At 33.7% G+C, this 15610-nt stretch overlaps 1 protein-coding gene across 7 annotated transcripts in view; it reads left to right on the top strand.

Moving 5' to 3' along the window:
- The window catches only part of ADGRB3 (adhesion G protein-coupled receptor B3), a 458941-nt gene that overhangs the window by 179270 nt on the left and 264061 nt on the right, over positions 1-15610 (top strand). For 5 of the 7 annotated variants that reach the window (XM_069851421.1, XM_069851420.1, XM_069851416.1 and 2 more), the window contains exons 3-6: positions 310-420; positions 2725-2754; positions 5365-5526; positions 13024-13188. In XM_069851421.1, coding sequence (XP_069707522.1) covers positions 310-420; positions 2725-2754; positions 5365-5526; positions 13024-13188 — 468 coding nt within the window. The remainder of the gene's footprint in view (positions 1-309; positions 421-2724; positions 2755-5364; positions 5527-13023; positions 13189-15610) is intronic. The other 2 variants (XM_069851419.1, XM_069851423.1) reach the window with 2 other exon arrangements.

Here is a 15610-nt window from a genome sequence, read left to right as displayed (position 1 = left end):
ATAGGAATGAAGTTTCTGCGTTTGAATAATTGGTGTTGTCCCATGTCATACAGATGATTTATAGTGTGTGTCACTACATTGAATGTTGGTTCATACAGAAAATCATGTTTGAAAATCTGCGGACACAAATTTAATTATTTATTAAAAGCTGAGTGTAGCAAAGTTAAGTTGATGTTAACTGCCATGCTCACTTGCCTGACTCTTACCAGCAACTTCCAGGTATGTTTAGGAACATATTGCATGAGACAGTATGTGACTTTTGAGAAATGTCTACACACAAGCTTTCATAAACCTTTATTCTGTCTTTAGAATTTGGAATGATGGGAGATCATACAATTAAAAGTCAGCGACCTCGATCTGTTCATGAGAAAAGGGTCCCTCAGGAACAAGCTGATGCTGCTAAATTTATGGCACAAACTGGTAATACATCAGTTACATTTTTCTATTTACTGTCGTTAATTTTAGCAAAACCACTGCATGTTTCCATAATCTTTTGCTGCATATTTGTCAGTTTTCTAAGCTGATACTTTTTTTGTATCATTTTTTTTTTCCACCAGTTAAAGTCCATAAATAAAGTAGCTGCAAATTAGGTAGATCATACAAAAACATGCACTGTGAATGTGGATATTTAATCATGTAGCATAAGCATGAGTTTTGGTATTAAAGACAGTCTCACACATTTAAGACACAGGTCAGCTTGCCGTGACATATTAATTTTTTTCATGTGATAAAAACATGCATAAAAATTTCTTTATATATAGACTGAGGTCTTACCCCAGCTTTAGGTGTTTATCAAATTAATTAATTACTTGGGTGACTTTAATATGCATGCATTCAGTATTTACTATCTGTGGCCCAGCACAACACTCTGTTCTTTAGTTTCCTGATTCATAATTACTAAATGAAATTGGCCATAAGTAGTTTTTAATTGGATGTGCAAATTACCTAACAGTTTTTCATCTAAAACATGTTTGCTAATTCAGTTTGAGCCACTGCATCATCTTTAGATACAGCTACCAAAAAGATCTTACAAACCTAGAGCTGAAGTAATTAATAAAAAAAAAAGCCTGTTTACCAACAGTTGCCACAGCTACCTTTGAGGTCAACGATAAAGTTCTGGTGGTGAATTTAATTAAGTTCTCGTGCACCACGATTGCTGCCCATTTTGATACTGGTAATGATCTGTGTCTCTGTTGATAAAATCTAGCCCTCTAACAGTGCCCCACATGCTCCATTCCAGTAAGTGACTCCATTGAAAATCTTGTGCCCCATAAATATTGTATGGATTTAAAAAAACTTACTCTGTATTCCATAGTTACTAACCTAGAAACTATGTCTGCATCAGTCACACATAATACTTCCAATTTTATATTCACTGTAGTAAAAGAGCTGTAATTGCTTCTAGTTACGTTGCATGTTGACTTCTTTAGTAGTAGGGTGCTTTAGTGAACAGATTTACGGAAATCAATATATGAAGTTATCTAAAAACACTTACAGCCAATCAGTGTAAATCTGTTTGGTAAAGAATTTAGAACAAGGAAAAAGTCTGTTTCCTTCCTATTAATCTATAGGACTACTTTTATGGCTAACTCTCAGTTGATACAACTGTAAGCAAATGTAATGGAAGAAGGGAGCCTAGAACCCTCTTGGTCTCCAGGCAGTTTTTGTTTAGGCAATTAGATCTTATTACTTACATACATAGCTTAGACTTACAATGTTAGTTGCTTACTACATAGAATAACACCTTTGCTTTTATGCTGCTTCTTGAATTCATACAATTAGTCCAAAAAATAAGTAAGATGATCTGTTTTATTTCCTAATATAAATCCTTGTCAATCCATATAAAACGTTCATATTATGAGGTAAAACTTGTATTTCATAATTTCTAGTCATACATTGCAGTGCATCTGTTAGGAGTGTTAGAGAACTGCATAATAAATGCAACACCTACACCATCACCTTCTCATAGATTGTGTGTGTGGAGTGGGAGATGAACAATCCAAATATTACAGGATTGGTTTTCAAGGTCCTGTTCTGAAAGCATGTGAGATGTATCAGCACAGCATATAAATTTCCACGCACAACTTTGAGGAAATCCATATTTTACATACTGTAGGTTAGAATATTTTAAGTAATATTATGCTCTTTTTGGACATACTTACTAATTTTCATCTCTTCTTCATTTTGATTTTCCTTTGTAGTGATCATTGCATATTTTCTTCACCTCTAATGCATTCATTTTCTTGTGATATAATTAATGTGATATCTTCTTAAACTGATTCATAAAGTTTTTTCTAACATATCTGTCTTATTACTTTACTTGTGTACTAAGAGGTCTAATAGCCTTTAAAGTAAATGGATACTAAGTTTATGAGTTCTCTTATGTTTTAAGCCTGCTTAATATTTTATTTTGTGTAATAATAAAACAGATGCAAAAGTGCAAAAAAAATGTTTGTGTGCTTTTATAAGGCAAAGAGGCAGAAACAGAGAATTGTCCTGGATAAGATTTATGAAGAGCATTTAATACTGTTAGAATAATGGACCTAATTCACCAAATTTTGTGAATGGAAGAGTGTTAAAATATGGTATTAAAATATGCATTTTCTTGTTTATGAGTGATGTGAGGCAGCAAATCATTGTGTTTTTTTTTAAAAAAAATATTGTGTTAATAATTTATTCTCCTGTATTTGTCATTTTATGTGTTTGGACTGATCCTTCTCTTAGGTGTTATGCGATTTAGAGATTATAATACAGGTAAGTGTTACACAGATCAATGAGGCCTTCCATACAGTAAGTTATGTTTCCTCTTACATGTTGAGTGGCAGGGGAGAGAAAGGGCTTGATAGTTTGCCAATAGTTAATTTGAGGTAGTAGTTTTAATATGATAAATACAAAAATTTTAGGATTTCTCAAGTAAACAAAAACTAGAAGGAAAATAAAGAGCAGCCCTTTTGAAGTTTTCTTTTCAGAAAAGAAAAAAGTGGGAAAAAAGAGGAAACAATAGAAGATGTATTTACAGATTACATAAGCAACCTAGGTTTATCCTATAAAGTAAAGAAATCTTTATTTGCTTGAATTAAAAATGGTTAACTGTGGCATAATTTTTCTGTGAAGGTGTTTCTCTCCTTTAAAATATGCAATAATCATACTGACAGCAGTCAAAATACTCTGAAAAATTAAAAAGTATCAAAAAATCATAATGAATTTTGCAAAAGGAAGCAAAGCAGCTGGTAAGATAAATTTGTTCTTTATTTTCTCTGATTTCACTTTTTTTCTTCTGCATATCAGATCAATGTGGAAGATTTTGCTCCAGCAAATGTTTAAACCTTCTGTCCTTTGCGTATGCCAAGATATATTGTTAGATTCTGCCTTTTGTGAATAGACAGAACAGATATGCTCAGAAATTTTGATAATTAATTTCAGAATTCACTTAATACAATCATACTTTTTAGTATTGTGTTAGTGCTCTTTTTCTTCATATTTCAAGGGTTAAGAACAGAGCAACATTTTTTTCACTTTACAATATTTGAAATTTTAAATTTTTAATACTTAATTTCTGAATTTAATTATCTATGCACTGTCACCATGTCTGGGATGGATAATGGATAATTTACACTGAGCATATATGACTCTTTTACATAATGTGAAGCATCTTGAGAAACATAGCTTTGACTTTTTCTGCTCTTTGACATTTCATTTAAACCATTTAAAAAAAGGCAAAGTCAAATTTTAAACATGCAGCAATAGACAAAAAAAATTTAGCCTAGAAACCCATACTAATACAAGTATTTTTAGCATGTACATAGGGCTTACTATACATATTGTATATTTGTTACTGTCTACCTAGATATTAGCTGTATTTGCCATATTATGTTGTCTACATGAACACAAGACATGTAACAATCTAATAAAAATGCTATATTCATATAAAAATGATAAAAAAACCCCAGTGATTAAAACTCTCAGTTTTTAACTTAACAATTAATGATAATTACCTCAAAAATCACTTTGGTGGACTTTTGTATGTAAAAAATCTCATCATTTTGTCCTTGTCCATAGAAACTGCTAGATTAGACAGATGGTCGCTGCAAAGGCGCAGTTTCAAGAAAAAGTATATAATTTACTGCATTCTTGGAAGATAATGTCAGAGTCTCCTTGGTTTCCAGACATTTCCTTGATTGTGACCAATATCAAACTTTTGGAAGACTAGGAATATACTGAGATAACTGAAATTTTAAGCAAGGTGTTCAAGACTGAATGTTGCATCATGTCACTGATTTTAAAACAGAAGATCTCATTTCTCCTTTCAAAAAGGACTTAAGTTTAATAATTAAGAATGTAATAGAGCCTTCATCATGTCATTTTATAGTGTATTTTAATGGAAAAAGGTGAATATGAGTCCACAATTATTTACTCAAATCTTTCAGTGAGGTATATTCACATTATTTTTTGCATTTGCTTTCTGAGAATACTCAAGGAATCTAGTTTTCTGAACGTGTATGCCTTTGGGAAAGGAATTCCAGAATTGTGCTTATGACTGTTCATGTAAACAAAGTTTAAGCATTCTTTCATGATCATCCATACAAAAAGACTTCATGCATTACTCGCTTTCAAAAAATACAAATCACATAATAGCAATTAAAAAATATGCTGTTCAAACCTGTGTTATTAATAAATCACATCTGACAATTTTTAACGTAGTGGACACAGTGATGAGGTCTAACATCTTCAAGAGTTTAGCACACCTCTTCAAAAGCAAGAAGCGGATCTGTGAAGTAAATGAACTAATTTCCCACTCCTCTATTTAGTTTAAAATTTGGTAGGAAAAGTGCTTCTCTTTGCTAGGGAGCTTCTCTCAAAAACTAGATGACTCTCCACTCAAGAAAATACAAGAAATTAGGGGATTGGTTTGTTGGGTTTTGGGTTTTTTTAATCAGAATTCCCTTAGTGGCAGAATTCCTTAATTTATTATCTAGCCTTCATTCTAGAGAGAAAAGTATGAATATCAAAGATAAATCCTTTGCAATTATGTAAAAAAAGCTGTCTGTGGTCTTCTAGCATCCTAAGGGCAGTGTTGTTTCTAAAATGTTAAAGGGCAATAGTTCACATAAAGTTGAAAATAATGCTTAATGATCAAAGTTTTTCCTTCTGACAGGTGTTACGTGACTGCAGCATTGTAGATGTCTTTATTTTATTTCTTGCCCTTTTTCACTGTTGCTTTACTCCATGAACTTTTAAATATTTATTTTGGTATGGTACTTTATTCTTTGGTTTATAAGGGCAGATGATAATGAGCTTCAGCAAAAAAAAAGTCTCGTTAATACTTATGTCTGTATTCATGTTTGTTTGTTGTCTTGAATACAGGTGAATCTGGTGTTGAAGAGTGGGCCCAGTGGAGTACGTGTTCAGTTACTTGTGGTCAAGGGTCGCAGGTGCGAACCAGAACTTGTGTATCACCTTACGGGACACACTGCAGCGGCCCTTTAAGAGAATCAAGGGTTTGCAATAACACTGCCCTCTGTCCAGGTAGTGTTAGCAGCCAATAAATAAAATTGTGGATGTTTTTGAACTGTATAATGATAAGAATATGAAGCTATACTTTTTTATTATTATTGTTTTTAACATGAATTTCATAAGGGCATTTCACTTAGAGTAGAAAAGTGTAATTCTATTCAGCTGTGAAATTTTGTCATGTAGGTTTTTATTTTTTCTTTTGGAACAGTCAAGATATGGAACAAAAGTCCCTTTTTCTAGCAGTTGTGGATTTTAAAAAATGTCCGTAGTCTCTGATTTTCACGCAGAAAAGAGAAGTCCTAGTGTGAGTACTAAATACAAGCTAGGAAAGAAATCCATATTATCAATATGTTAAGAAACATAGACTGATTAACAGGATGGGTTAAGTTAACATATGTTATTCGACACTGCAATTATGTCGCCATTTAGAGTACTGCCTTCTAGGCAACGCGCCAGACAATGCACAGTAATACCTTCAGGGACTTACCTTTAAGTTTTTCTGGTGAGAAAGGGCAACAGCTACCCATCAAAGGAAGGAAGATCAGACAAAAAGTAACTCTCTTACATCTGACACAAGGTAAAGGTCATCAGTATCTTACATTATAGTTCTCCTACTCCTTTTGTCTCAGAGATCTGGACATAGTTGGAGTTGAGCAGTAGTTATACACTAAGGATAAGAGACAGGCATGTTTGCGTTAGTTGCTGAAAGGGCACATTTCATTTCTTTAGACTCCACCTATAGATCTGATTAATCTTGGAGGGGAAGCAAAAGGGAAGGCACATGCCATGAGACTACATTCATTTTCCTCTGCTGTGTCTAAAATGCAAAGAAATTATGTGTGGCACTTCACATGCAGAAATTCCTCAGTACTTTGTAACATTTGATTGCAAGAGTCTATTGAGACATTCTCAGGTTCTGGGGAGGCTAACTTCATTTTTGAAGCAAACTAGACTATTACACACAGACAGTCCCTTGGAGCTTTTCTCCATGAGTAATAGTAATGTGTAAAATGAGAATCTCGCATTTTTACTATGTATTGAAAAGTATTCAATGAGAAGTGCATATGTGATTCCGTCAGAGTTTGTGTATTAGTGTTACAAGCATTTAGGGAAGCTCTGTAATGGAAAGCAACTTAAACGATCATATCTAGATAAGCCACCACTGTAATAAGAACTGATGCTAGCACCTAGTACTTTACTGCTATGCTCTAGATAAGAAATTCATGTCGAGTTTTCTAATATTTCATGGTAGAAGCCCCCAGACAGGACTGAATTTGATCTCTTGAAGTGTTTTCCTACAAAAAAATGGCAGGTAATTCCAAAAGTTTTAGGCTAGCTTACATTCTGCCAGAGGTGGGATACATAGCAAAAGAACTCTGAACTTCAAAGTATAAAAATAAGTGAAAAAAGAGAACTGGAAAAGAAAGGAATAGACCTTCAAAAAATCAAAGATTAAGATTCCTTTGAAACTGTGTGAAGTATAAACATGAAACCATAAAGTCCAGTACTCACAATGAGATGAAGTGCTGCCTGCTTTCTTGCTTATTTTATATTACATAAGAAGAAGGAAGGCATTTAACTCAACTAATTTTACAGAATTTGATCTTCATTCATCTAGTAAGGAATGAGAATTCTCCATATCAAAGCAAAATGAAAAACAAATCATGTAATATGAAACCCAAAGTAATTAACCGTCAAAACAAATGGGAAAACAAGTTCATTCTTAAAAATCTCATTATCTAGCAAACTTCTAAACAATTCTCACAAAAAAGAAAAGACTACTCCATATTTCTTAGGTCACAAGAAGCTCTTTCCTTACACATGAGCTCCCACTTCAGGGTACAGCTTTCATTTCCAGATACCCAATACAAGCAATGGCTACCAATTCTTACTGGCTGACAGTGACATTGCCAAGATATTTCCTTTTTCAGGTTACCACAGCTGATTCTGATAATCTTTATGTAGCTTGAGTTACCTTCCTAGGTAATTAGTCTCCTGGGCTGAATCTTGCATGTTGTTTCACGTAATTGCTATAACCCTATTAATTTATGTTAGCCTCTGTCTGACTGCAGGGTCAATACTCTCTGTCAGTGTGCAAGATTAGCAGTTAAGAAATGCACTTTTCCTAGTCACAGCTCCATTATTTTTTCAAGCATCCCTTTAATTGTTAGCCTAAATATACTCTGTCCTCATTATACCATGTATTCTGACTCAGAAAGTTGAAGAGTTCGGGATTATCTCTAGTCCATGCATAAGAAAGTACATAGTTTATACATTAGTTAATTAAAACATACGTGTGACAGTCCAATCCAAGTGTATGGATATACAGCTGTGATCTGGCTTGTGCACCCAGACCTGTACCAGTCATTCCATACGATGTTTGGACTCTGTTAACTGAGCAAGATTTTATATCTTACAGTGGAACTTGGAAGCAATAAACAGAAAAACATAACAATGGTCTGTCCTTGTAGCTCACAAATACAAAATCTACTGGGTCATATTCATTATATGTTTCCATGATCAGTAAAAAAGGGAGTGGTGGGAAAGGCTGAGAGCTGGAATAAGGTTTCCTAATCAAAAAGATGTCCCTTCAAACCAAAATTATGCAGTCTGGCCTACTGGACTACTTTACTGTCTATTCACAAGCTTCAGGACAACCTGCTAAACTTGAAAATACTAATGCAAGATTGCCAAAATATTTTCATTTATTGCCTTCATATACTCCCTTTAACGTCCAATACTCATACTGGGATGTTAGGGATTACGCCTCTCTGTGATCTGACTGTTCTGGAAAATTTTGAGAATGGGATTCACCAGCTTCATCATTATGCAACAGTGAGACTGCGGAGTCTTTTACATAAGTACATGAAAACTATTTGGTCCATAATTTCCAGCTGGTTTCCATTTATTCATTTCTTTTTATCCTGCTGAATATATATATATGTGTGTGTGTGTGTGTATTAGGATTGAAATAACACCTTAAATTTCAAAATAAAGCTCCTGAAAATTACAGTAAAAAGCAGGAAGGTTTCTTAAAATTTGTTCTGGACCAACACTATTTCAGGGACAGGATCCCACTACGTAAATTAGTCAGTGTCTTGGAATCAAAAGCCTTCTGGAAAAGTGCAGCAGAGTAGGCAACAAAGCATAGTTCAGGTAACCACTGTGTTTACCGGTTCTTTTGTGAGCAAGGACAACTCGGGATCCAATACTGCACTGCCACTGATTCATTTCAGCTTAGACATAATGTCTAAAACAGTTAAAATTTTTAGGAGAAAGAACATGGAATTTCCATGTCTGGAGGTTGATTAGTTTCTATTTCTCCTTCCCCATTGCCTTCAACAACTTCTAGAAAAAAATTAGCTGAAGCTCAGCATTTTCAGACTCTTGGATTAAGAAAAAATATGGCAGGAGCAGGAATGTCCTAAGCAATTTAAAACATTTGTACGCTCAACAACTATATTTTGGGTAGCATGGCATACTATGACTTTTTTACTATGCCCTTTTTTTCCTCAGGGCTCATGTCAGTGAAGTTTAGCCATATTGTTGAAATATTGCACGTTTTGAGATATACTGTGCCTGCATGGTACCCTAGAAAAATCACTACAAAATTAGTAATGTCTTTTTTAATTCCTGTAGCTTTATTGTTAGTAATTAATGCTCTGGACGTTCAGGACTTCACTTGAAGAAAATAAGAGTAAAGAAAACTTAGGTTTATAATTAGAAAGAGGCATGGCAGAAGTAGAGTAAATGTAAATCTTCAATGTGAAAGTTAGAGGACAGATGTGTTAGAAGGTCTTCTGAGTTTATATATGAAAGACTTAAAGACTTTTTAATGGACACTAAAGGAAAATACAGCACTTAAGTGAGTTTAAGTTTGTGCATGTAAACCCCTTAATTTCATTTAAAACAGTCTTTTAATGCAGCATCTGCTTAGATGCAGTTATTCAGTCATATTAAAATACACTGTTTAGGATGAAACTTCAGTGGCCGTAATAGCTTTCTAATATCTGTTCAGTTTAAAGCTGAACAAATAAATAAAAAAAAAAGCCCCAACATATAAACTCTAATAGAAATCTCTCAAAATACACTTGTAGGATGAAGGCCAGCATGGCCTCACACCTCCTCCCACTTCACAGCAGTTGCATATTGTGAACACTGTGGGTGTTCACTTCAATGTGATCAGGTTCAGAGTGGTAGAAAGAAGGGAAAGATGCTTTGCAGTAATCCAAACTCGTTGTGTTAGCAACGTTTTTGACAGATATGTTGGCAATAATCTGAGTATTTTTGTCCCAAATAATGAGTCTTGCATCTGAAACTGTGTTATAGAAAACAGTAACTCCTCTGTGGGCCAGCTCTCCATCTGGTGTAGTTTGGCATAGCTCATCTGGCTATAATTCATCAGATGTGATAAGGTTTTTTGCTTTTAGAAAATAATATTAAAACAAAAATGTAAATTGAATATGAAAAAATATTCAAAGGTAAGACATTTGAAATTAAGATGTTATTTTAGAGCTGGTCTAGATAATACTGGACACTTCCGTAACTCAATGAACAGATTAGTTCTCCTTGGTATTTATTTGTTTATTGGTTGCTTTTTTAAGTATTATGCCTTTTCCATCTTTCGATTTCTTAGCTATCTACCAGTTTCAGATATACAAGTCCATAAGTACTAGAAGGTACAATGAAGTTTTTACTTGGAAGATGATTTTGGACACAGCTTACTTTAAACCTTTAAACAACAAACAGAGTCTACTGTAAGTTTGTGTCCACCCAAAATGAAACATTTTGGTCTGGCTAATGTTTAGATCCAAACACAAAAATCACAAAAGATATATTCCATGTTGCTGCTAACATGCAGTCTTTCTTTCCAGGAGAGATATACAACCTTTTGGCTCAAGACAGTGTCTTTATAGAGCTGCTTAGCACATACTTTTGTCATTTTTAAATGAAGACAACTAACTTACAAAATCTTGACAGTATTGAATAAAATCTCCAAATTAAACTATAGATTTAAACTCTTAAGTACCCTGAGAAAAACTCAGCCCATGCCTGCATAGTGTGAAGACCCTCTAATTTTTTTTTAATTATTTTTTATTTAATAGAATAATCATAGACTCATGGAATGGTTTGGATTGGAATGGACCTTAAAGATCATTTAATTCCAGCCCCACTGTTATTACCAGGGACAACTCTCCCTAGACCAGGCTGCTCAAGGCCCCATCCAACCTGGCCTTGAACACATCCGGGGATGGTGTATCCACTTTTACTAGTCCATCTTTTTCTAACTTAGATTACTCTTCTTTTGCTATGTTTTCTACTTTTTGAAGTTCTTGTTGCACCTGAGTAACTCAATCAGTCATTGTTGTATCAAGACATGAAATTATGTATTTTTTTATTATTGACTTCTGTTTTGAATCTGATCAGATAGATGGGTTTCTCATTAATTTTTCTCATATGATAAAAATTATGAAGTCTTAGAGGTACATCTGAATTCAGAATTGAATACTTTGCCAATGAGAAAAAAATCTTCAGATCGTATGGCTGGGTCAGAGTAGCTGTCTAAGTACAGTACCTGTTGAGAAAAAATTAAACGTAACGGATTATATGCAGATAGTCATCATTTTACTAGTTTCAGAAGAATTGTTTCCTGAATTTGCCAAAATTGTCACAGTTAATGAAGGCTTCTAAAATAACTGGACTGAAATCTGTAACTTTAACATTAATTTGGAATATTCCTGAGGGGGTGTTTTTCATAATATAATACAGATTGATGTGATATTTAGGATAAAATAATTTTAATAAAGCTGGTCATACAAGACATGGAATAATTATTGTGCTTTTTGACCATTTATATGTGATAAATGAAAAACATTTCCATCAATTGAGCTGTTATCTAGTAGATTCAAACCTTCCCTGAATAAAGCTTGACATTTTCTGTCAGGTATGATTTCTTAGAAGTCAGCTAACAAACTCTTTATTTCAACATAGCATCTGAAATGACAGTTTTCCTTACTTTTAACAAAATGGAATGGAACTTACCTACCTGTGAGTTCCCCTTCATCTTTATGATGATTTTATAATAATATGCCTGGGAACTCAATGCCTTTCCACACCCTTGGCAACTGAATTTCACCTCAGGAAATGTTATTCTGATGCCTGTAGGAAAAGTTTTATTTGTAGAAACTGGGCAGGTGATACATGACTTTAGGGCAAAGGAAACCTGTATACAAGTTCTTTCACGGTGATCAAAAAAAGTGAGGACAAATCAGAAAATCTAATTCTTGTGTAATATTGTGAATCATTACCAATTATACACTGAGATGTTATACACTATTTCATCCTCCACACATCCTTCAAACAGACAGGGTTGCAGAAACACAGGGTTATGTGACACCAAGTGTGTTGCTCAGTCTGGCTACTAAGTCTCTGAATTTTTCTTAAATGCTAGCATTTTTATAATCTTTTTCTCAGCCTAATTTAAACCTGTGCAACTGCTTTTATTTAAGCAGAAGAAAAGTAACTAAAGTTTGTTTTGCAGTATTTTTCAGTTTTTAAAGAACTGTTTTACCAATGCATGTATGAAATTGTTTTACCAGTACATGCTTAACTATAATATATTAGAGAACTTTCTGAAAATTTTACTCTAATTGTTTCTGAAACAGAATGCATATATGTATAAGCCCATGTAGATGCTGTATGTTAGTTTCTCCTAGAGGGGAAAAAAAATTAAGGTAGAAAAAGCTGATTCTGGATATTGTTTTTATGAAGTACTTGTAAATAAAAACATTGGTATGTGTTTGTAATTTATGGTATAGTCTGAAGGTGTTTGAAGTTTGTTGAGTGAACTTTTGAAGCCAGTGATGCATGTATTAACTTGTACATTAAATCAATGAATGTGTTGATGTAAGAAAATAGTGTGAATCTCTTTTGCTTATGTGATCTTGGAATTATTGAGGAATATAATCAAGCACATGTACCATCACGTTTCCATGAGAATTTTAAATAGTGAAACATTTGTAAGATAAGAGCCACAATTTATGATGGTGACAATGTGAGAAAGTATTGTATTTATTCCTGTATTTTAAAAAGAAAGCTTAATTTTGATTGCTTTAAGTGTTTTGAGTTGCCTTGATGCTTAAAGCATATGTCTGATTTTAACAAAGATCGGTATCCTGAATATCAGGGCTATTACATGTATCTCAAGTCACCGAAGATACCATAACTAACTTTTGAAAAAGGAAGTCATAGTTCTTAAGAGAATGAAAGAAAAGAAAATGTGGTAGTGAGGTTAGTTTAAAGATAAGTGAAGATGTTTCAAAGTGAAATATATTTTAGAGAAAATATGCTTTTTAAACAGAAACTAACTAAATTTTGCAAAGCATTTGTTTGCCAGTGCTAAAGATTACCTATGTACCTTGAAGGTGGCAAAATAATTCCCATTTAAAATATTGATCTTCTGTTACTTGTGTGTCTGTTTCTGGTTAAAATCTGTTTGGTTTGTTGCAGTACATGGCGTTTGGGAGGAATGGTCACCTTGGAGTTTGTGTTCCTTCACATGTGGTCGAGGCCAAAGAACTAGGACGAGGTCATGCATACCTCCCCAGTATGGGGGAAGATCGTGTGATGGACCTGAAACACAACATAAACCTTGCAATATTGCACTCTGCCCTGGTGAGCTCATATGGCAACTCTCTGCTTTCTTACAACGCATTTGATGTGGGTTTTTTGTGATTTCTTTTATTGCCCTTTGCATATTGAAAAAAAAGTTATGGAAAGAGGGTAAATGGGGGTAATATTGTTCGTAATTCTTACTGTAGTGATTAAAGGATGTAATTAGGACGGTAACTATTTGAGATACTACACAAGCAGACAATTCTTAATTTCTTCAAGATACACTCTCTATAGGGCACAGGATGTTGTGTGGGAAATCTTGATTCAGGGTGGGTGTTGGAGAACCAAAAGTCAAGCAGCTTTCTTAGTGTGATTTAAAGTGAGACATCCAGAGATCACGCAGTTTGTGTCCACTGCATGTTTGAATTATGTTTGCTTGGAGGTTGACTAGTTATTTATTCATCATAAAAGAAACATATTTGGGAAGCTGCAAAATTTTAATTATTATTAATTTATTCAAAATGTATACTATTTACATGTGAGCATAAAGAAAGGCTGACACAGGCTAAGGCATTATTTGAATCACAGTTAAGCCCTTATGGTAAGAATTGTAAGTGCCTTATTTGGGGGAATTAGTTGCTAGATTACTTTCAAGAACTACCTCTAACAAAGCAAGCAATGTTTGGGCTTCGTGTTAAACCTTCCATCCACTGACATTAAAACTAACTGAGAAAAAAACCCTATACTTTCAAAATAAATATTTAAATTTTTTGTCCATAGGTTATGATTAATTTTGAGAAAACATTTCAGTATGTGTCTATGTATGTATATGTGTGTAGACATACATATGCATATGTGCGTGTATATAAATATGTATTTATATGGTACCTAAGTATTACAATGAGTTCAATAACCATAAACATTATATATATAAATGCTCATTGTAACAGTTAGGTATCAGGTAGCTGTAATGTGAGAAATTTCTTTCACGAGTTCTGTCTGAAAGTGTGAAGGTTGCCCTGGCAGTGAGTTTGTGGAATATATGGAGTTCATAATACTGTTGCAAATACATTATCCATGATTGGAGCTCTTCCTGAAAATGGTTGATGGACATTTCATTAGCAAATGGTTGTTTGATGATTACTAATCAGAGATGAAGGAAAAACATGAAGCTTACTGCCTCACTGAATTAAAACTAAATTTCTTAGATTTTTATTTAACTTGAACTTTGCTTTTTTCCTGGTCAACAAAGCATGTCAAACTTTAGGACAAAAATTGTGGATGTTTTAGTCTTGAATGTAGCTGCAAAAATTTTGATTTAATCCAAGTTTTGGGCAAGTTGGCGGCTGTACAATTTTACATGTGCCTACACAAAAGTAATTAACATGATATATGAGCATGAAGCAGAGTTGAAAACTAAAGAAATGCCAAATAAAAATAGCAGTGGAGAAATTAATACATTCATTTGCTTCAGTATTGTAAAGAAACACAAAAGATATTACACCTAATCTGTCAAAATAAGCAGTTGTTTGAGAATTCTAGGTTTTGAAACTCATTTGTACCTAAATGACTTTCACCAGAAAAAGTTATATAGTGGTTACATTTAAGAGTAACAGCTTAGATCTTTGCTGAATGTCAAGATTTGCTGTAATTCGAATGTTCAGTTTTATAAGAGAATCTTCATGTTGAATTCTTAGGCTTTTAAACATATTTCCGATTGACATGCTATTTGGTCCTAAAGATAAAGAAGAGATGTATGAAATATATATGAGAAATCACAGAATGAGTTTCCTCCAAAGACACTATAATAATTGATTTGATATTTCCTATCCTATATAGTATTATGTAGCAATGAATAAAACTGAAGAGGGTGCATTGAAATGTAATTTCCATAATGTTTTCCTCTTCATATAAAGCTTTTATGATTAATGAGTGCAACTAGCTTCCATGGAAGGATTTCATTTTCTGCTGAATAAATTATCAGGGTGCAGCTTTATAGCTTGAGAGGCATCTGCATTGAGAAGTGGTTCACAGTTATGTATTACATAGAGTATTTAATATAGAACTTGGTGTAAAAAAAAAAAGAAAAACTCTCTTCCTTTAATTCACTAGTTGCCAAGATCCTGAGCATTACAGATATGGATAATATCTGTGCTATGGTTACTATCAGACAACAGTAAAATAGTTCACCTCCATATTTCTCTGAACAGTGATGTATCCATACCAACACAGTATGTTAAATCACTGACTTAAAGGCTCTGCTTCCTACTTTAATTATTAACACCACCAACTTAGGAAGCTGCTGTTCCAATCCTCCTTTAGATTAATCCTGAAATCAGGGGCTGGCAAATGCACTAAGTGAAGTTAATAGTTTTCAGCAGTGGTGGTTCTATAGCAATAACAGCTGCAAAATCAGGTTTTCAGAGAAGATTATTAGTCAAAATAATATTACAGCCTACATTTTGACATTATACTGAGTAAC

This window comes from Phaenicophaeus curvirostris, chromosome 2 (assembly GCF_032191515.1).
Source record: "Phaenicophaeus curvirostris isolate KB17595 chromosome 2, BPBGC_Pcur_1.0, whole genome shotgun sequence".
Taxonomy (NCBI): domain Eukaryota; kingdom Metazoa; phylum Chordata; class Aves; order Cuculiformes; family Cuculidae; genus Phaenicophaeus; species Phaenicophaeus curvirostris.
Note: the sequence above shows the minus strand (reverse complement) of the source record. Positions and strands in the feature narration are given on the sequence as shown.